This window comes from Balaenoptera borealis (assembly GCF_965194805.1).
Source record: "Balaenoptera borealis genome assembly, chromosome: 9".
NCBI classification, from domain to species: Eukaryota; Metazoa; Chordata; class Mammalia; order Artiodactyla; family Balaenopteridae; genus Balaenoptera; species Balaenoptera borealis.
In genome coordinates this window covers 25,474,073-25,497,388 of record NC_138873.1, presented here as the reverse complement: position 1 = coordinate 25,497,388, position 23,316 = coordinate 25,474,073, and the positions used below count along the sequence as shown (strand labels likewise).

The following is a 23,316-nucleotide window of genomic DNA, read 5'->3' as shown; positions in this document are numbered from 1 at the left end:
ACCTTTCAGGCAGAACATAGTGAGGCAGTTCCATGAGGGGCCAGTGCTCCACGGGCCGGTGCAGGCGGCAGTGCTAGCACAGCTGTCTCCCAGCCCACCTCCCAGCCCTCACTGCCAAGAGCGGGGCAGTCAGCCAGCGCCTGGGATTACAGGAAGCCACTGCCCAATCCCCAGCCTTCTGGGCTGAGCTGCTGACACCTCCCTATCTTTCATACGGAGTTTCACACCCTGGAATCAGCCAGGATCATCTTGGAAAGTGAGGGGAGCCGGGGGTGAGCAGTCGATATTCGTGTGGTCCAGTGCGGGGCAGCACGAGAGCCAGCCCGTTTGTTTCTCTTATCTCTCAGCATTTTCCATTGCAGCAGATGGGGCAGCTCACGTGACCCACAACACAAAAAAGAAATCGCTCGATTCGGTTTCACTGTTTGCTATTAATTCTCACAACTATTCTTTGACATCATTATTCTTTTGCTAGTCACACTCTTTTTTTCTGATGTGGAACAACTCATATACTGGTACAGAATTAGCACTGAACATTATGATATGAAATTGTGCACACAGCTGAGTCTACATAAATGGGTGGATTATGTGTGACGTGCTCAAAACAGTGCCAGACAAATAGTAAAAGCACTACAAAAGTGTCGACTACCACTATTACTACTACTATTAATATACTTGTGTGTTAGGATAAAAAACGTGGAGGGTTATTTATTTATTGTTTAATTAAAAAAATTTTTTTAAACATCTTTATTGGAGTATAATTGCTTTACAACAAAGTCAATCAGCTATACATATACATATATCCCCATATCCCCTCCCTCCTGCGTGTGGAGGGTTTTTTAAAACTTCTATGGCACTGCCATTTTTCACACGAGGAAACAAAGATTAATATAGTTAAGTTGGCATCGGAGTATGTGAATATCCAACGCTATTGTACCCATAAGCAGAGTATTACTTATCTCCCCCTCCACGGGAAAGCTAAATTCACTCTTGCAAGTTCAAGGTTTACTTTACTGTAAACTCTTTAACACAGGTTAAAAAGGGAGAGAAGGAGTTTTATTGCAGATCTGAAGAGAAACAGTCTACAGATGTGGCCTCGGGAGCACCCTGCCTGAAAGTGCTGTCTGAACCGTGAGTGGCCACCCCCGCCCTCCGACTCTCCTGGTCACAGGAAGTGACCATTGTTCACAAGGCCCATTGCTGTGTGCAGGTCTTCCTTTCGACTCCACAGGATACAGGAAACTGACTCAGAACCAACCTATCTGTCTGTCTGTGTCCTGGGGTGCTTGCTGCAGCCCTGGCGACATACGATGGATGCTCTGAGTCTTTTGGCTTTCGACATGAGGTTCAGCATAGCCTAGTTGGGTTTCTGCTCCTCACCTTCCAGTATCTCTAGCAGGGCCTGGTTAATAAGTTCCCTACCGTGAGGAAGTCACTGTACTAGTTGCCATGACCACAGAGAAATGGAAGAGGTTCTTAGCCAGAAGCTAGTTGGGATGAAAAGAAACCCGCATGTGGAATGACAAACAGTGATATTAACTCTTAGAACAGAACTGGAAGGAACCAGCTCGTCTCATTGGGGAAACCGGTTCAGAGATGAAGTGATTTGCTCAACTAAGTAGCAGCTGCCTCAAGATCAAAGTCGAACCACCTGATTCAGCCTTTCCCATCTCAACATGTGACCCTCCCCACAGATGGTCGGAGTCATTCTTCATCCTTTCCTATCTCAAGTGGTCTTCTATGCAATGTATGAATTGCAAAGATATTCCTGAAAGTATTCTTGTGGGTTAGATTCAACCTTTAAAATTGTACACAGCGAGAGAAATTCTACACCCTGGAGAGTTAAGTCTTCTGAACATAGGTTAGTACACAGGGTTTGGGGTGGTGGCATGCTTTTAACAGCACTCTATGAATACTCACAGTTAAACCTTTTAATATAGAGATGATTTGATGTGCTAGAAAGAACACTGAATTGGAAAGTAAAGAGAACATGACTGTAGCCACATCTGTAGGCTTATCTAGCTGGTCTCTAGAGCAATTCCTGACCTGTAAAGGTGCGGATTGAAGGTAGGGACTAAATTACTCTAAGATTCTATCCTTCTAACCTACTCCACTAATTTTTTGCTGTGACATATGTAGATATGTATATTAATATAACATAAATAACCATTTTGTTAGGTGCATTATATCAGGAAAAAAGACAATCTTTGCCTTCTTATGATTTAATGCAAGAGGCAAGTAGGTAAATAAATAACTGTAATACAATGTGATAAGTTATATAATAATTATATAATAGAAGAATATGCAAAATTGATAATGATCAATGACAGCTTCTTGCCTATTACCGTCTAACCAAGCTACAGGTTAAAACATCTATAATTTAATGTAATGGGTTGAATAGTGTCTCTCTTCCCCCCGCCCCACCGCCCTATTCCTGTCTACCCAGAACCTCAGGATGTGACCTTATTTGGAAATACAGTCTCTGTAGGCATGCTTGAGATAAGGATCAAGATGAGATGACATCTTGGATTAGGGTGGTGTTAAGGACAGTAACAGTGTCTTTAGAAGAGATAGAAAAGGACACACAGAGAAGGCCATGTGAAGAGGCAAGGATTAGAGTTACGTGGCCACAAGGCAAGAAATGCCTAGAGTCATCAGAAGCTGGAAGAGGCAAGGAAGGATTTTCTCCCTGAGCCTTGGGAGGGAGCAAGGCCCTGCAGGCACCTTGATGTCAGACTTCTGGCCTCCTGAACCAGAACAGAAGAAATTTCTGTTGTGTTAAGCAACCCCATTTGTGGTACTCTGGTACAACAGCTCAAGGAAACGAATCCATTTAGCAAGGTAGCAACTGTTGGAGAAGGGGTATGATATTTTTTTTTTCTTTTTAAACAGACTTCAATTTATGATCACAAGGGCTTAAAGCCTATTTTCCCCATATCACTGTACTTACTATGGCTAAATTTTTACTGAAAAAAAAAAATCTTTCCATGATATAACACTGCTAAACAATACAAATACCATCTTCTGTTTGATTAGCGAAATATAGGTATCATCATCTGAAAAGTCACAGCATTAAACACAAGCAGTGGAAATGGAATAGGCTTTTATTAATATCAAAAGATTATTATTTTAAAAAATAAATCCCTTGTTTCACCATCAAACAACTGTCAATAGGTTTGAGAAATAAAACCTGAAAAGGCACACTGTTTAAACTAGGAAAAAAGAATAAGAACTATTCATTAAAATTATTATCTGGGGGTGGAGGGAGGAGAGAAATAGGTGAGGGAGATTAAGGGGTATAAATTTTCAGTTACAAAATAAATGTCACAGGTATGACATGTACAGTGTGGGGAATATAGTCAATAATTATATAATATCTTTGTATGGTGACAGATGATAGCTAGACTTACCACAGTGATCATTTTGAAATGCATAGAAATATCAAATCACTATGTTGTGTACCAGGAACTAACATAGTTCTGCAGGTCAATTATACTCCAAAAACAAACAAACTCATAGAAAAAGAGATCAGATTTCTGGTTACCAGAAGGTTGCAGTGGGGTGGGGAGGAGGCGGAGCTGGATGACGGTGGTCAGAAGGTACAAACTTCCACTTGTAAGATAAATAAGCACCAGGGATGTAATGTACAACATGAGAGATATAATTAACATTGCTGTGAGTATGAATGTTGTCCAGAGTAAATCCCAAGAGTTCTTATCACAAGGAAAAAACATCTTTCTTCTATTTCCTTAATGTTCTATCTACATGAGATGATTGTGCTAATCATTTCATGATGTATGTAAGGCAAACCATTATGCTGTACACCAGTGCTGTAATGTCAGTTATATCTCAATAAAACTAGAAGAAAAAAATTATTATTATCTACCACCACTGATCACTGCTAGTGAAAGTCAAAACTAAATCCCTAAGGGGACTTCCCTGGTGGTCCAGTGGTAAAGAGTCCACCTCCCGGTGCAGGGGATTCAGATTCGCTCCCTGGTCAGAGGACTAAGATCCCACATGCCGAGGGGCAACTAAGCCTGCGTGCCACAACTACTGAGCTCGCGTGCCTCAACGAGAAAGCCCGCATGCTGCAAACTACAGAGCCCACGGGCGCTGGAACCCACGAGCCACAACTAGAGAGAGAAAATCCGCACGCCACAACTAGAGAGAAGCCCGCGTACCGCAACTAAGATCCTGCGTGCTGCAACTAAGACCCGACGCAGCCAAAAAAAAAAAAAACAAAATAATAAAAAAAAATAAAGCTAACATAGTTTTTTTAATTAAAAAAAAAACAAAACTAAATCCCTAGGAAGCCTGCGTGAAGGGAGCGGGCCAAGCATGATGCTCGCTCGCAGAATTTACAGCCCTCTGGACAGAACAAAGGTCTTGCCTTTGCCAACCATGACCTTAGAGCCCAACCACTTCTCTCCCTTGTAGGATTACAACATCCTGCATCATGTTCAAGTTTAATATCATTGTCTCGGTCAGAGGGAGTGGCAGCCACACGTACAGCCAAAAATGTTTAGATGCTCAGGTCTTCCAAACCACTCCAGTGCTATTTCATTTGCCTGCTAAAAAAGTTTGTTTGGTTTCAATAAAATAATGGGGATGCGGGTAAATTCGGAATTAATTTGCATAATGCATATAGTGAATGAGTCTAGATGGGCTCAAAATTCTTTGTTCCTGGCAAAACAAAAAACAAGATTACAAGAAAAACAGGCAAACCATATTTTTCTTTATGCATCCTGATTTTGACTCTGACCCAAAAAAGTCAGAAAAAGATGGAAAAACCCTTTTCCGTACCCATTCGAGGGTTTGTTTCGCATCAACTAGAAAGGTATTCAATCAGGCAAGGCCTGTTTTCATACCTATATCTTTAGGCATACCTCAGTGCTTTAGAAGTCAGAGGAGACTGAAGACATATTCCCAAACACCAGTGCTCCCATTTCCCCCTATACTGCCAGAAACTGAAGATGCTGAAACCCTCTGGTGCTGCTTATATGAGAATGACCACAGAAGAAGCCATTCTGGTGGCCAAGGCTGAATGGCACTCTCTGAACATCTTACCAAAGTGTTAGTCATTCCCATCTTATCCACTGTGCTAGGATACTTCAGTTCTTACCAATATTCTGAATTTCTCAGAAGAGAGAGAGACTCAGTCTGAGTTTTTCTGTATATTTATTACTACCACAGAGCCAAGAGAAAGAAGGAAAAAAATGACAGCCTTATAACTTTAAGCTGGCTAGTTTAAGCTACTACTGGTTGTAGTACTCTAGTCTGGCCACCTCTGTAGGCAGTTTTGGTTCATCACTGGAAAATCCGGCACACAGGACTTTGTTCTAGACTCTTCCCCCTCCTAACATCATCAGACCCTGCACCCTGTTTGATTTTTCTGCACTCTGCAGCCAGGGCTGACCTACTTGATCCCAAAGGCAACCTTCATCCTCTCTGCAGTCACTTTTCTCTCAGGAGACGTTTCAGTCCTGGCTCGTTAAAAAGACAGGTTACTTTGTGCTGAACACAAACCAACTATGAAGCTCCAAGGCACCCTGTAAATACTGCACTGGGGGCTCTTCAGTGGCTTCTGGCCTCAGGTAGCCTCATTCGCATCACTGTATTTCCTCCTGGAATCATGGAAGTTCTGCTTTAATTGGCCATTTTAAAATATATTCTCCTGAGCCAGTTCTTAGTTATTTCCTTTTTTTTTTTTTCCTTCAGAGCCAAGTCTAAGTCTAGACTTCTTGACATCACAACCAAGAAGGAAGCCCTCATTTGGTTCCTTATCATGAAATTTGTCTCTAATCTCATTCATGGAACCCTAGCTCTTCTAACACCCAAATGATTTGATTTTTTTCTTTTTTCATTTTTCTTTTTTTAAGAACCCTTGGGCCCCTCTGGTTCTATTTCCCTAGGGAATGTAAGAACGAGTGTCCAAGTTGACCTGAGCTCTTAGCTTAGATCATCTTACAGCCTCTCCTGATCTCCCTTAGATGTGCAGAGTTGCCTTGACTCCATTGCTGTCCACGGGGCTCCAGTCTAGCCCATGTAGGAGCACAGTATGCCTCCTAGGCAATGGCAGCAGAAAGGAGCCTTTACTGTGAAACCTTGCTCCATTCATCCAGCCTGATGGAGCTTCAAAAGGTAGTGCTGATGGCTAAGATGTTTCTTCAAGTGACAATATTCCTTTATAATAGTTTATTTTTTCTTTCTAAGTCTGACCTCTTAATCCACCGTTATACCTACTACATCTTTCCAAAAGAGCACTTAGTGCTCCATTCTCCCTCTTAGGGGAGAAAAAAAAAAAAAAGAAATCATGTTTCCACTTATGTAAAAAACACAAGAATAAATCCCGAACTCCTCATCTAGCAATAAATTTGGACTTGAACTCAATTCTTTTCCCCAAAGTTTCCGGCCATATTCCTTTCAGCGGCCCCATCTGTAGGCTTTGTTCCATATCCCATATGGTCTCATACCTGCACTATCCTGGATCAGACTATTACTGTCTTTGTTTGGAATACAGCCCCCATCCCCACAGCCTGTTTTTTTACTTCTCTGAAGCCCATCCTTGACCTCGCTCCTCTCCCCGAGCAGAATCCCCAGCTTTATTTATGTAGCTATGATGGTGTCACAATTCTGTCTGCCCACCTAAAATGAGAGCTCCTCGAAATAAGGACTTGCTCATTCACACCTAACCTCCAGTGCCCTGTGAGGTGCCTGGAACACAAGAGATGATCAATGCTTATAGCATAAACCAGAATTATCACTCTACTATTTCACCCAAAAGTAAATAGTGGAGAGTGTATAAAACCTGCATGAGATATCTATCCAAGAGCATAATGATTCCTATGAAAAGTCATAAAAATATTTAACATATTCTTTAAAAATTAAATAAATAGATATTATTTCCCCACATACAATTGTACTAAAACTCAACATTAAATAATAGTTACTGAATAGTTGAACTTATGGTGGAATTTTTATAAATCATCATTTCTTTAAACTAATAGTCCAAAGGAGGCCTCATTTTCAAACCCACAAACACAGATACCATTCTCTCTCAAGGCAAGTTCATCAGAGCAAACTCAGAAGGCAGTTTTTCCTTCTCTCACTCAAGAATTTTTCTGGAAGTATCCATACAAGAATGTTGAGGTCAGTGTGTCCAGCTGGAGGGAGGACACCAAAAGATGTCATAATAATGACCCCAGATCCCCTTTCTTGGTGAATTTATAATGGAATGTATTATAGGAGAAAAATAAAACCACTAGAGTGTAAATTTCATCCTCTTAAAGTTTTGCCATTGTCAGTGTGCCAAATACGTACATATTATATTTTGGAGAGTCTAGGTTAAAACACATCAAAATAAACTCATAACCTTTCATGCTATATATTTCATCAATGTGCCTGTGGAGGGACTGACTCCCAAAATATACAAATCAATGGCAACCCTCCCCACAAAAACCCAACCAAACTAAAATAAAGAGGTCATTTGTATCATTTTTTCCTAAGCATCTGAGTAATGGGAGGAAGTTAAAACAATAGCCAACCTTCAACTCTAGAAACAGGTGCAACTCTTCTGTCCACAAAATCACCATCCTAAATCATTCTAAAGAGAAGTCAGACTACAAATCAACAGTATTCAAGATCATGTACCAGCCAACCAGAAGGAACACAAGTTCTGCCACAATTTACTTGTTAGTAAAACATAAGCCCATAACCAGAGAGAGTTACTGGACTATAATTACTTTTAATCATCAAGCAAAAACGTAAACATTAAAAGGAAGACACCAAGTTAAAATGCCCAGGCTCCTGATAATTTCTGCATAGATAATCAAATAATCTAATGTTTAAGTGACTTAAGATTTATAAATTTAAAATATTTCATTTTTTATTTAGAAAATATTTGAAAAACTCAAAGCTCTGTATGGAGAACTAGAGAATTTCCATTTAAAAAAGGTAGTTTAGGGCTTCCCTGGTGGCGCGGTGGTTGAGAATCTGCCTGCTAATGCAGGGGGACACGGGTTCAAGCCCTGGTCTGGGAAGATCCCACATGCCGCGGAGCAACTAGGCCCGTGAGCCAGAACTACTGAGCCTGCGCGTCTGGAGCTTGTGCTCCGCAACAAAAGAGGCCACGATAGTGAGAGGCCCGCGCACCGCGATGAAGAGTGGCCTCCGCTTGCCGCAACTAGAGAAAGCCCTCGCACAGAAACGAAGACCCAACACAGCCAAAAATAAATAAATTAATTAATTAATTTAAGAAATTTTAAAAAAAAGGTAGTTTATTTCTGAAATCACCACATTCTTCAATTTTGACCCACTTAAACCTTGGGGACAGCGCTTAAAGGAAAGAGCTAATCATTTCCCTTTCAACTGCCAAGTCTTCTGAGCAATCGGGCAGTTTGAAACTTCAGGAATAGCAAGCTATTTCAGGACCCATAGGATTTACAACAATAACGGTTTGAGGAAACCACAGCATTTAGGCTCCTTCAGTCTTTTTCCCTGTCCTTAGGAGTTTAAAAATAAGCAAGAAAATGATTCTTCAAATTGGCAGACCAATTTCAGGGTGGCGTCTTGCCACAGGGCAAGATAATCACAGAGTTACAAGATCCACAGAGGACAGAGTATCCCACAGAAACAGCTCTTTTCTGATCGTCCTCTTTGATCAAGACAAACAGATCCGCGCTTTTTCCATTTTTATTTTTGTTTTACCTCTTCCTCTCTCCCTTCCTGCCCCCCTTCTCTCTCTCCTTTTCTCTTTCCCTCTTTCTTCACTTAACATCAGTAAAGTTCTAATAAAAGTCACCTACAATTCTGTTGATGGAAATAGCTGGCATTTACTTCATGTTCTATTTTTATTTAACACATCTCTGCAAATTCAGCTATTAAGGATAATAAAAATCTACAGTTCCTCAAGAGGAAAAAGTTTCTCTGTCAAAAAACAGAATACTAAGTTCACAGTTTTAAAATGCACTTATTTCTCTCAAGGCAGGTGTGCTTCTGAGGACTCTATTAAGTTATTCAACCGTCTCTAAGGACTTCAGCTCATACAAAGGAAAGGCTGCAGGCTGAGACCCTTGGGGTTTTCTGTTGGTTTGGGGTTTTTTTTTTTTTCCTTCAATTCTTTCAAACCTGAATGAATTTTGCTTGTGTAAGCAGAGTAAAAGTGACACAGGAGAGCCTGTTTCCAGCGTCGATGCTGTCCCTCTTTTGCCTTTGCCATCACCAGTAAGTTGCTTGTCTTCGGCACATCTATTTAGAGTGGGTGAAAAGCTTCCAAAACCTGCTCTGGAAGGTCAACAGAGAAATCTGTCACTTGACCTTCATAGGGCAGTCAGGAATGTCAAAATTAAAGAAACTGATAGAAAGGAACACAGTCTCAACACCATTTAAAAGAGAAGAAAAGGACACAAGGGCACAGCCTAACTGGACTGCTCTTCTTTGTGAGATCTTTTAAAAAAAAAAAAAATTTATTTAATTTATTTATTTTTGGCTGCATTGGCTCTTCGTTGCTACGCACGGGCTTTCTCTAGCTGCGGCGAGCGGGGGCTACTCTGTTGTGGGGTGCGGGCTTCTCATTGCAGTGGTTTCTCTTGTTGCGGAGCACCGGCTCTAGGTGCGTGAGCTTCAGTAGCTGTGGCTCGCGGGCTCTAGAGCGCAGGCTCAGTAGGTGTGGCGCACAGGCTTAGTTGCTCCGCAGCATGTGGGATCTTCCCGGACCAGGGTTCGAACCCGTGTCGCCTGCATTGGCAGGCGGATTCTTAACCACTGTGCCACCAGGGAAGTCCCATGTTGTGAAGTCTTAAAGCAAGTGAACTCACCTCCCTGGACCCCGACTTCTCATCTGTCACACAAGGCTATCTCGGAAGTTCCTTGAGTCCTGACAGATTAGCTTTGTTTTTTAAGGTAACTCTACTTAGATACCTTCATAACTCCAATTTAGGAACTATATACAAATATTTACTAAAATGCTCTCAAATGGCACCGAGAGAAGAAAATATGTGGTCATCGCTTCAATAAGCTCTCTCTCTCGAAGAGTTGCTAAAGTTGGTTTCTCTAGGTATACCCAGAACAGTCAGAATTCTTTGAAATTTCGCTTCATTCAAAAAGAAAGACATCTTTACAATTGTCATCATCTCTGAGATTTTACAAACACAGCACAGAATAACTATTTTGGATATCAAAAGCTTTTCATATCAGGAGTGAGCTTCTTCTATCAATTCTCTTATGCTTGGAGAATGAGAGAAAAGAAAGCAATACTTTTGGAAATGGTTACTTTTCTCTGAGCCTCATTTCTTGAGTCATAGAAAAAAAGTATTTTCTACATCTCTATTTTCAATGTATTCAAATTGCACCCGAGCATTTTTGCAGCTCTCCTATGTATAAATCAAAGCATTCACTGAGCAATTACTGTGAGCCAAAATGAGGGCTAGGCTGCAAAATGAGGACTATTTCAACAGAGACTATTAAAAGGTCATATTAGTTCCAAGTATTGGTGTATTAGTGGTTTATTAAGAAATTCACAGAAAAAGCAGAGACAAATCAGCTTTTTCAGTCACATTTTATATAACTCCCATTTGTGTTCAGGAGGATCAAACGTCACTTAAGTGTTTGGCCAAAAAAGTTTAGTGGAGTAGAACTGATTTCAGATAATAGAAACATGTCTTATTGTCACCATCTTTTGACTTTTTTAGAAGCAGATATGAAAGTGAAGATACGGAGAGGCCATTTCAACCACATGAAAAACAAAAAAATATATTTGGTGTCCAGCTATCAGATAGAGAGAAGAGAGGCGAGTGAGAACTCAACACATCATTAGAGAAAGTGGTTAATGATGAGACCAAAGCTGAAAAGCAATGCTTGCTTAAGTGCAACAATGCAGTAATCCTACTTGGAAACTCAGAGTGATTTTATAGATGTGTTTAAAATTTAACATTTACAAAAAGAACTGGGATGCCCAAATATAGTCACAACTCTATATCTTAATGCAAACATGTGCTTTATTTAACTGTAGTAAAAAAAAAAAAAAATCCCACAGAAGAAGATAAACATGGAAAAAACATATTTACATATTACAGAACATCCCACTTATTAAGAGATCACTTTTCTGAAAAACTCAACCACTCAACCACTCAAAATATGGCCAAGACACAAGATAGCCATACTTGTGCTACCAGATAGCAATACTCACAAGGACTGTGGTTTCGGATCTTATTATGATCCTCCGGTCATTACTGTTGTAATAAACTGGATTGTCCAGACCCTCCACACAAGGTAACATATTAGAAACCCCAGAGCAGACAATGGTGGGGACAAGAGGCAGGCACGACTATGTGGGTGAAAAGAGAAAGCTCACAGCCTTACAGCAAAAGTGGACTAAGAAGCAGGCAGTGGAGACCCACCTCATGCCAAAGCAAAGATCCTTACAAACCTCAATAACCACCAGGGTGTCACCAGGTACTTACAAGGTTCAATGACTATTCACAGTGACACCACAGCATCCAAACAACCTTCAACCTTCGATTGTCCTGAGGATTGAGCAGAGATACTGCACAGTGTCATGCAGAGAGGGAGGGACTAAGTCATAAGAAGTGAATTCAAACCCAACTATTCCATTATTATCTCTAAGGCTTCAGGCAAGTCACTTAATCTCTCAGGGACAGCTTTCTCAGCACAAAAGGGTTAGGTAAACGCCACCGACACCGTCCTGCCCGTCTCACACCACTGTCAGAACAATGAAATGAGACTGTACAGAGTGAGTACTGGGTAAAGTATGACCTGCAAACAGACTCTATCTGCAGAGCAAATTTTAGAAAGACGTTCATTAACATTTTTTAAATTGTTTTAGAATTCTGAACTATGAATGAAGCAAGCTTCTGTTATACAGAAATACAAATAATAAAAGACATCTTCCTCTAAGGTTTTATATAAGCTAACATGTAGTCCATATGAACACAATTCAGAAAAGCATCTCTTATCAGTCGTCAGTTTTTATTTATTTATTTATTTATTTATTTATTTATTTATTTATGGCTGTATTGGGTCTTCGTTTCTGTGCGAGGGCTTTCTCTAGTTGTGGCAAGCAGGGGCCACTCTTCATCGCGGTGCGTGGGCCTCTCACTATCGCGGCCTCTCTTGCTGCGGATCACAGACTCCAGACGCACAGGCTCAGTAATTGTGGCTCACAGGGGCAGTTGCTCTGCGGCATGTGGGATCTTCCCAGACTAGGGCTCGAACCCGTGTTCCCTGCATTGGCAGGCAGATTCCCAACCACTGCGCCACCAGGGAAGCCCCCAGTCGTCAGTTTTTTTACAATAACTTTGTTTCAAAGAAAATGCAGCTTTTCCTCCAGTTCAGACATAGGATCTCTGATACATACAGGGTAGAGTCCAACCATTTGAAAGTAAAGTTTAATGGACTGAATTTCTCAACTAATTTTCCTCTATGGGGGATGCACAACAGGCCAGTAAGCATAATGACAGAGAAATCTCCAGATTAGGGCAGATATTCGTCAGACATTGCTATTCATGAGCTTTCCCTTGGGCCGGTGAGCAGGTGCAAGTAACGCACGGAGTGCATTAGCAGGCTCTGCACAGCTGTACTCCAGCAGGCAGCAAGGTCCATGCTGGAAATCGCTCAGTCCTGCCTGCGAGTTTTCAAGCATTTCCCCTTATCCACCAGCATGGCCCTGGGCTGGGAGGGGCACAGAGGGAAACCTAGAAGAGGACTTACTATGGTGAGTGAATGCTCAGGTGCTCAACAGCGTTGCTCAGTTCTCAGACCAGGTGGTTTTTCTGAGATGCATCACTAATCTGCATTCCACCTCAAGATACTTCTGGTGTTCGAGGCCTTCCTACAACAGTAATACGATGACGGACTAGCTGCAGAAACTTTGTGAGGGAGCTATCTGGAACACAGCATAATAAAACCCTACCACCAGAAGTGAAGTCTTCTGAAAGCATTATTTTGCCAGTCAAAGGTTGTGACCTAATAGGTAGTGATAAAAATCAGTTTAGTAGGTCGGGACTGACGTCTTCTGTCTAATAAGATACAACAGAATAAAACAGAACAGAAAAGAGAGGGTATCACATGTAGCCATGCAATAAAGGTAAGTAGTTTCACAAAGCTTTTGTTTCATTTTATATAGATGCAAATGTGTGTATATATGTATATGAATGTATGTGTGTGTATATATGTGTGTGTTTATATGCGTTGTATAGACTAGGAACAAAAGTAACGTGTACTTGTTACTCTGGACACAGGCAAAACTTTTGAAAGTCACTGACTTAAACAACTATAATTAAACTTCTTGGGCACTGAAAAACTCAACATTCGCATCATAGGTCTACTACAGAAGGTTCTTTCTCCCATTCCAAACAAACACTTATTGGAGAGAAACTTAGCTTAACTTTCTCAGATAAACTAGAGGAAACTTTAGCAATTGTGTTTTTGTTCAGACCTTTATTAGCTGGAATTGAAACATAACCTTTTGGATTTCTAAACTCAGTTACATAACTCTCCCCTAGTTACAATGACAGGAGCACACAGATCCACGGGACAAACTAACGCATACCCCAGTGTGTGGGAAGTAACCAAGGTCTGATGATCCAAAGGAACACTGAAGGAGAGCAATCCCAAACTCTCCAGCTTCCTAAAGCACACAAGAACATCCCAAATGCAACAAGCTGTCTCAAAAATTGCTTACAAATCAAACAGAACTGGGGTCCTTAGAACAGAACAACATTCAGACATTCATACCTAAGGACAAAGAATTGGACGTGGAAAGCTAGCAAGGAAGAAAAGGACTTAAATGATCTTTTTATAGTTGGAATACAGTGTGTTGATTAACTCTGCAGTAAAATTACTTTAAGGTGAAAATCAAAGTTCTTTTTCCAGGAAGTCAAAGCACTCCATGTACTTTCCGTTGGTGAAAAAATAGCATGTAAATAAATAACCACCAGTCAAGATGACCAGAGCAACCAATCCAACAACCGCCCACCAGGGTAAACTCAAACTGACTTCTGTATTCTTTGCAAAAGAATCCCCAGCCACTCAAGACTGAAGCAATACACACCTGTGTCCAGGTAGGAATTCTGGTTTATCTCAAAATGTAATCCGGAAACACCAGATACCCAGCTTCTACTTTAGCTGAGGTGTTTCTAGTTACAAAGTGAAAGAGAACCTTCAGGAATAGAGGCAAAGGAATTGTAACAACAATAAAATATATTTATTCTCACTTTCTCTTTTTAAAGTTTACTTACAAAACCCCCAAAATCAAGTGATACAGTTTACTGAAATCTCAACTGCTTGTGGCTTTTACTTATAACTGGGCTTCCCTTAGAGAAAGATAAATATACATTAAACTCTAATCTGACAATTCACTTGCACCACTGAAATTATATTAACCAGTGAACAGATTAGCCTTTATCCTTACTCCACACTTCTTTCAACCCTGTACAGAAACTTTATTAAGCTATGCCTTAAAAGCAAACAAACCTTAACTATTACAAGCGCACAATTAGTCCTGCAAGGGGCATATGCAGAAACATGTCAGAGTTCCAGTAGACTACTATTATTTTATTGATTTAGAAGATGGGATCAGAAAAGTGTTGGCAAAAAGAAGGCAGAATAGAGACATATGGAGACTCATTATCTCTTCTCTCCTTATATCTTTATCCTCCCTTCTTCCCTCCTATCTATTGCCACCTTCTTTCATTATCTTCCATTCATTACTGCCCCCAACACAGCCTTTTCTGAAAATAGGAGGGCATGAAAATGGCAGGATAGAGTCACTCTTCATTGCACCAGTCTTAATGAGCGCCTGCTCTAGGGAAGGCTGTGTGTCAGGTCACTCAAGGTCACTCACAAGCCAAGCCATTTTCACGTTGAATCTAGGAGAGGCTCACTCTTCCAAGTGGCTTTCTCAAGGTGTTGCTTTATATCAAGTCTACAAGGCAATAGTAGCTCTCAAAACACAAGAATCCACAACCCACACCCAGATCCTGGGAATAAGTCTAAGTAAAGGGTGGTATTGAGGGAGGGAACTAACTGAGAACTCCGGCTAACAAATGCCCCTAGGGAGATGGTCTCAGACACCTGCTCCCTAGGCAAGCGCTCACCATGTACTGTACATGTATAAATGGCCAAAATGTGATACACCCAGCATAGTGATGGGTTCTAGCAAGAACTAAATAAATAGCTGTTGATCTAATGTCTCTGGTGACTAGCCGGTCATCAAATGTCAGTTATAAATGATAGAGAACACCTTGCAATGCTGCATTGGATGGTACAGAGAAGTTCAGTAAAGGCTGAAGCGGGGCAGACCACAGAGACAGCGGGGCAGACCGCAGAGACATCACTGCAACCAGCTTCTGGCTCCCCCAGCCTCACACCACACACATCTGTGTCTAGGGACAATGTGTACATTGATTACATGTAAGTTTTCCAATCACGTTTATCATCACAGTGATCACCATAAATATCACCTTTAATTAGGAAGATTAGAAATACAAGGTGTAACTACCCACATTTCATAAAGCTAGAAAAGTATAACTATACCTTTGAAAATCACAGATACTGTTGCTACACTAACAAGTAATTATTAAAACCTATGACTTACCTTAACAAAGAGGGCCTAACATGGAAATCTGTGGTTCCATAACTGTTTTCCTCACATGCCTACATAATCACTTTGACCAGCACTTTTGCCTCTTTTCAACCTCTACAGCCCCTATATGGCAGGATTCTAGTTCCAAACGCTCCAATCCATTCTGCACGCCAAAACCAGATCAATTTCCTTCAGCACTGCTTATCATGTGTTCACACAACTAGTATTTACTCACTATCTGTAAAGTACAAGACACTGGATGAGACACAGGCTAGACTTAAAAGAGCTTCAAATAAGCACATACCCAAATAGTCTCAAAGCAGAGCATTTGCCCTGAAAACAGAAGCTAACGAGTCAAAGACCCCAAAATGCCCTAAGTGCTTTCAATGCCATTCCTCTTTCTGAAGAATTATGCTTGGTTCCCTGTCTCACCACATATAAGTTTCTCTGCCCAGTTTTCAGTTCTCCCTAATGATCTAATCCTTCCTTATCAAACCAACTATTATTTTTATTGACTAATTATGGTATCCAGACAGTATTTATTAAATGAGTTCATTCATGTACTGTGTCATTAAGAGTGTCGAGCCATGGCAAGCACCCATTAAATGTTAGCTATTGTTAATACTTAAGGGAGGCGGGGGCTTGACTGATTTAGACACGACTTTCAATTTAGTATTTTAATCATTTCAGGATTTGACATAAAAACTGAGGTATAAATTACTTGAAAATTATGTAAAAGAAGTGATAGCTTCCATTTGGGTTGCCTAGGTTACACAAGTAGTTTAAAAGCAATTACTTCTATACTGAAAATTCTGAGATTAGTATATATATATTCTATACTAGGATAAAGACATCTTTTGACTCAACTATTGATAGTGAAGGGATTGCCAACCCAGGGGCAGTACCATTAAATACAACCAGATTCAATCTGTAGGCTGATACAGTATCTATAAAACACACACTCATCTGTTCAATAAACAAGCTGTACCTGCTACCCATATGTATGATGAATAGGTATTATCCTATTTTACAGAAATGAAAACTAGAGCTTAAACAGATCATGTGATTTGTTTCAGGTCACACAATTAGCGAGTGACAGAAGCAAAACATCCAGATTTCCTGATCTAGTGGTCTTTGCATCATTCATTCCCTTCCAATGAAAATTTACTGAACACTTACTATGGGCCAGGCCTGGGGAAACACTGGTTGTCGAAACAAACCCAAAAAATCACTCCTGTCTTAGAGGTTAAATTCTAGTTTGAGGAGACAGGCAGTACTGAAAATAAATACGAAAAGTATATAGTATATTAGATGGTGGAAAGCGCTTCAGAGTAAAACAGAGATATGGATAGAAGGGTCAGGATGAAGATGTGGCAATTTTATTATTATTATTATTTTTTGCAGGTGGAAATCCACTTGGAACTTTATTAAGGTCTCAAGCTACTTGTGTATATGCTTTTTAAATCTTTGTTTACCTTCATTTCTTTCTCTTAGATATTTGTTTTATAAGGAAACATTTTGTATTTTCTTAGTCTGATAAATATTTATTGACCATCTAATATATTCTGTTCTAAGCACTGTAAAATGTCCAGGTAGCACAAAGGCAAAAAAGGAAAATTATCTTCCCTTAGGGTTTCAGAGTTCAATAGGGGACACTAACATTGATACGACCATGTGATAAGAGATGTCAGCAGAAGTTGTGCCAGATGGAGTCATGGCTTACACTACTGTAGGTCTGGGAGAACATATATGTTTATTTGAAAACATAAGTGCTAAGTCTATCATCAAGTGACAGCATCAAAGACTGCTTAGATCACGCATGCCTTTCTATTTGCTGATAAGTAGTGACAAACATTACCTTGGAATAGGAAAATTATTCACATCGGTAAATACTTGAAGCTTGGCTTCATGAAAAGATCAACTTCCTATAGGCAGCTCTGTGTAGGGCTGCTGGCATTAAGCAACCCCAGAGCAGGTGCACCCAAGTTCAGACTCTGGTGTCCTCGCTTAGACTATATCCTCATCGTCCACAAGGCAGAGCACCAAAGGAAAGGAATACAGCTGCAGAGGGCAAGATGCTTCCCTTGGAGCCTAGTCTTACGGTGGGACCAGTGGTACTGAGCCAATCACACTGTTCCACAGGATGGCGTGGGAAATGGGGAGACCACACATGTGCCAACTCTCTGAAGATGTGGCAATTTTAAATAAGGTCCCTGATGATTTTTGAGCGAAGACCTGGCAAAAGTGAGAGAGGGAGAGAGAGAATGGTGTGCACAGCTGGGATTCTAAGCGGAGGGCAAGGTCAAGCTGCACGGCGTGTTCTCACAGCAGCAAGGAGCCTGGTCTGACTTGGTGGAGAGTGAAGGGAAAGCACAGGTGATGAAGCCGGGGACGCAATGGGGCGAGGGTGGCCCATCACACAGGGCCTCAGAGAACACTGTAAAGACGTTATTAAACTGTCTGAGAAGGGTTTTAAGCAGTGAAGTGACACGGCTCGACCTATGTTTGATGTTTTACAGGGTTGCTGAGGCTGCTGTGTTAAGACTGCCTGGCTTGGGGTGAGGGAGAACAAGAGCGAAAGCAGGAAAACCGGTTAAGAAAAGATTGTGATAGCGCCGAGCTGCCTCTCCTTATCAGGCATGGCATCGCCCAACCCACACCTCACCCCTGTTCACTAAGTCAACTTTACTCATGGTCAAAACAGCCAGGACCGAACGCTCGTACGAAGTGTCTCATACGTGCACTGTTTGCGTGCAGCAACAGGAAACGGCAGACTGCCACCAAATTTATGTTCCCACAAACTGCACCCTCTCTTTTGTTACACTCAGAAAAGTCCAGAGTCAGGAGCACTTGTAAGATTATATTCATCAGTATAATCGACAAAGTAAGCATGCAGTGCTACCTATAACCCACCATGCTGTAAGCAAATTCAGAGAGTACTGTTCGGCACGTGGGCCAGGGCAAACAGCACTAGTAACAGTGTCCCAGGTGGGTTACGTTCACCCAGCCAGCATCCCTTTATTGGGTACTTAGCCTTGGGGATAAAAAAGATAAGGAAGACTTGGTCTCTGTCCTAAAAGAATTCACAGTCTAGCTCAAGGCACAGACGAGTAAACAAATAAGTACAACCCGGTGTGTGATAGACGCAATTACAAAGGTATGCAGGAGGTCAGGAATAACACAGAGAAGGGAGAAATCAGCTCTACCCTCTGGGAATCAGGGAGGACTTCACAGTTTTAAAGCAGGAAGTTAACAGACAGAGGAGGAGACTGGAGCATCCTGACTCAGGGAATGGGAGATGAAAGTTCTGGAGTTGTGAAAGAGCTGTGGGTCTGTTTGCTATTTCTGGAGTTAAAAGGGAGAGGGGACAGGGAGGAGTCAGATGGAGGAGGATCTCCTGCTATGTTAAATGATAAGGACTTCATTCCATGCACACTGGGAGCCACAGAAGAATGACCCCATTAGACAGTAGTCCCCCTTTATCCACGGGGGATACGTTCCAAGACCCCCAGTGGGTGTCTGAAACCGAGGATAGTACCGAATCCTACGTATGCTGTTTTTTCCTATACATACCTATGATAAAGTTTAATTTATAAGTTAGGCACAATAAGAGATTAGCAGCAATAACCAATAATAAAATAGAACAGTTATGACAAGATACTGTAAAAAAAGTTATGTGGATATGGTCTCTCTCTTTCTTTCAGAATATCTTATTGTACAAATCTAATGTCTTTTCCATCTTAACTAAGCACTTATCACACACTGTGGCTGTAACTTTTGCAGTTTGAGGTGCAACAGCAAAACTCGCACGAATTTCTTTTTCCTTCCTCATAATTTCACAGACAGAAGATTCCTTCTTACCGTAGATCTTAGCAACCTCAGCATACGATTTTTTTTTTCTATACCTACGTTGAGAAGTTCACCTTTTCACTTAAAGGACGCACTTTATGGCTTCTCTTTGGCTCATCTGAATTATCAACATCATTATTCTTGCACTTTGGGGCTGTTATTAAGTATAATGAGGGTGACAAGAACACAAGCACTGCGATACCACGATACCACACCAGTCGATCCGATAACCGAGATGAGACGGCTATTAAGTGCCTGACAGGCAGGATACCCTGAGCAAAAGGATGATTCACGTCTCTGGCAGGACAGGGCAGGATGTTGGTAGCTTTCATCATGCTATTCAGAATGACGTGCAATTTAAAACTTATGAATTATTCCTGGAATTTTCCTTTAATATTTTCGGATTACAGTTGACCACGGGTAACTGAAACCGTAGGAAGTGGACCCGTGGATAAGGGGGGGCTACGGTATTTGTAGTTTAGGAAGATCACTCTGTTTACAGTGTAGACCCAAGAACAGCTCAAAGGCGGCAAGAGTGAAGAGAACAAGAGTAGAAGACCATTCAGAAGGCCAGGGAAGAGCTGATGAGGGCCTGGACCACAGTAAGGATGGACAAATGGGTGCAGACACAACAGGCCTTGAGGTAAAACTCATAAGATTGGAGCTACCTGAAGTATTTGATAGGAAATACTGTGGTAAAAACAAAACACACACACACACATCATTCAATTTGATAGAAAATGATAGATAAACCCCAAACCCCTGAAATTACATGAAAATATAACACTTTCTATGACTATAATATTGATACATAATTATATAAATATAATATGAATTGTAAGAGACATAAAAATTAACCCTAATTAATGTGCAGTGTCTTTTTGAATTATTTTTAAAATAACTGTTTGAAAAGAACAATTTCCAAAAAGTTTTCAAAACCCAGTAAAGACATTTCCATGGAAAAGAACACAGGCTATATTAACTATATTAACTATAACTATACGTTAAATTGTAAATTAATTAATTAATTGAATTTTTAAAAAGAAAGAAAAAGAACACAGGTTACTCACTTCCAAACCCAAGCTCTGACAATACGTGACTTCCTTCATTACTCTACGATACTTCCAGTAATCTAAATAAGTATCTAAGTCTCAAAACAAACCCACAAACTTTTAAAAACAAGTAAATAAAAGAAGGGTATTAGTTAAAATATCATTTCAATAGAACTTCATCAATTTAATAACAAACAGGATCACTTTTGCAATAAAGCAAGGCAGCGAGACAACAGAGATTCCCAACTTCAAAAGAAAAAACAATCAAAGGTTAATAAAGGGCAGTCTCGATGAACCAGATAAAATATTAAGTGGCACTCACTGTCTCTCTCACAGAATCTCAGCTTCAGTAGAAAGAAAGAAAACATCACATTCCTGCACTGAGAATATTCTTCTTCTCTCTTTTTATTAAGACACCAAGATAAACTCCATTGAGCTATTTTTCCAACGTACATAGTGACCCTCAGGATAAATATTACTTGTTTAATTTTACTATCAAATTTGGGGTTCTGCTTTGACAATATCTGCTAATATTTTTCAGGTTTTTTTAATGCCATGAAGGAAATGTTCTTAAATCTTATACTGTTAAGGATTTTATGATCAAAAATAAATTACAGGTATTTACATAGAAACAGGATCTTGACCTTGCTGCTTTTGGTCTGCCATGCCATTTTCCTCCACTGTAATATCTGAAGTCACTGCTAATCTAATTATGCACAAGGATTCTGTTTTCTGCAACTATTTTATTAGGGAGGACACTGGGATGAAATTATTTTAAATACAGCCGACGCCACACAATTGATTGTCTAGTGTATGGATTATTCATTACCCTTGACATCTAGTAAGGTCATTCTCTGGTCATTTTTGTCATTCCTGGAAAGGGAGGGAACGGAAATCCAAATGATTCAAATTTTGTAATGCTGTTAATACATATGGCAATGTCCAGAAGAACAGAATGAAAGCATTTTTTAAATTGCAGCCTGGCATGTCAATTACCCAGTCTCTTGACCTGCCAATACCAGGATCATCAATCATGCCTCTGCCCAGCTGAACACGGAACTGGGGCTCCAACAAAACACGCTCTGCTCAATGAGAGGATACGCCATTATTATTCCTCCTCTTTTGGTTTTAATTGACAAGAGAAGAGTAAGTAAGCAAGATAGGGGAAGCACAGAATAAATACTACTGGTCATTAGTTTCCCTTGAGAACCTTCCACAGTGCTGGAAACAAAGCAGGAGCTCATTAAATATTGTTGAAATCAATGCACAGCCAGAAGACCATGCAAAACATGGAAATGCTCCAGATAAAGTACCTTCTCATCTAAGCCACTCACTTTACACTTTTTCACAATTATCCTGCATTTTCTCTTTAATTCTCCCTTAAATGCCTTATCTGCTTCTCCACTGAAGTATGAACTCCATGACTTCAGGGCCTGTGCGCTACATTTCTCCGTATCCCACACGTGGTACTCAATGAGAACTCCTCCTAAATACTCTCACAACTCCACGTGAAAAGCAACATATGGTCTCATCTACAGCTGACTTCTACTTTTTGACTACACAGGCATCTAGTAAAACAGCTCATGACTCACTAAATGTAACATTCAAAAGAACAGTGATTCACACCCTTGATTTTTATGGCTAATTAAGTCGAAACATCATCTGCTGTTAGAGTGGGTCACATCACACGAAGAATATACGGACGGGTCACTGCTGTTACTCAATTCATTTTTACCTTCCAGAGTACAAATGTCAATGCAAGAGGGTTTTGAAACTTGCCATGTGCTAGAACAAGAGAAAGCACACAGGTCCTTACTTGTGATTGCTTTGGACACATAAATGCGTATCTTCTAGTCACTTTTTAGGCTCAGGAATTTTATCCTTAGCTTTTCGAGTATAAACGGTAACACTGGATTGTAAAGCTATGGTTCTATGTACTGATAGATATCCATAAAGGTAACCACTCAAACACGTTATTCTGATGTTACTGATAAGCAATCTAGCGTGGAGATTCAGTATAAAAAGAACTTCTAAAACAAAACTTGAAAGAACTGTTTTATAAAATGAACGTGCATCTTATTCAACATACTACCTACACTGATAGTAGGGATTCGGTGGTCTAATTGTGCAAAGCAATGCGACCTGGAGATGTAGGCAGGGAGCAGGGCAAGCACTCTGGCCTTGCAGCAGCTGCTGGATGGGAGGGAGAAAGCCTGTAGAACCGGCCACCTCACCGGACACCTCATCAGATAGAGATCCCTTGGGGGGGTGGGGCGGGTAGAGGGAAGAACACAGACAGGACCACTGACGCAGGCTGACTTGTTAAGCTACACTGCCCTACTTCTGGCTGTCACTGCTTGATGGCAGTATATGTATGCATGGGAGAAGAAGGGAGAGCAGGCTTTTAGAAACCTGTGTATATCAAAAAATGTGACTATAAGGTCGGGGGTTAGGGAGCAGGCTGAAAGGAAAGTGGATTCGGATGCCTGTGGTCTAGGCAGACAGATATAAAAGAAAGATGCTACACAATCCCCATCAGACCAACATGTCTTCAATGCATATTTATTTGCAAACAAATCCTAATATGGCCATTGGGCATTCTTAGCACTGACTGATAATCCTTGTTAGACATTTAGCTTATTTGATGCTCCAAAAAAAAAAAAAAAAAAAAAAAGAAACAAAACTCCAATCCTGTATAACTTTTCTGAAAGATTTTCCCTCTTTTGATCTGTAAGCGTAAACAAATGTCACTCTGTATTTCTCCAAAGGAAAGAATTATGTGGAATAAAGATCAACTGTTATAATGCCCCT

The 23,316-nt window shown here is 40.6% G+C and overlaps 1 protein-coding gene across 10 annotated transcripts in view; it reads right to left on the bottom strand.

The window, feature by feature from the left end:
* The window catches only part of NHSL1 (NHS like 1), a gene marked incomplete at its 5' end in the record, with an annotated part of 304,070 nt that overhangs the window by 102,081 nt on the left and 178,673 nt on the right, over positions 1–23,316 (bottom strand). Inside the window, one exon of one of the 10 annotated variants that reach the window (XM_082405600.1) lies at positions 3–764. The exons of the other annotated variants lie outside the window; for them this stretch is intronic. Within the exon in view, the coding sequence (XP_082261726.1) occupies positions 3–18 (16 nt within the window). Of the gene's footprint in view, positions 1–2; positions 765–23,316 lie in introns of those variants that run through there. 10 annotated transcript variants of the gene reach the window in all.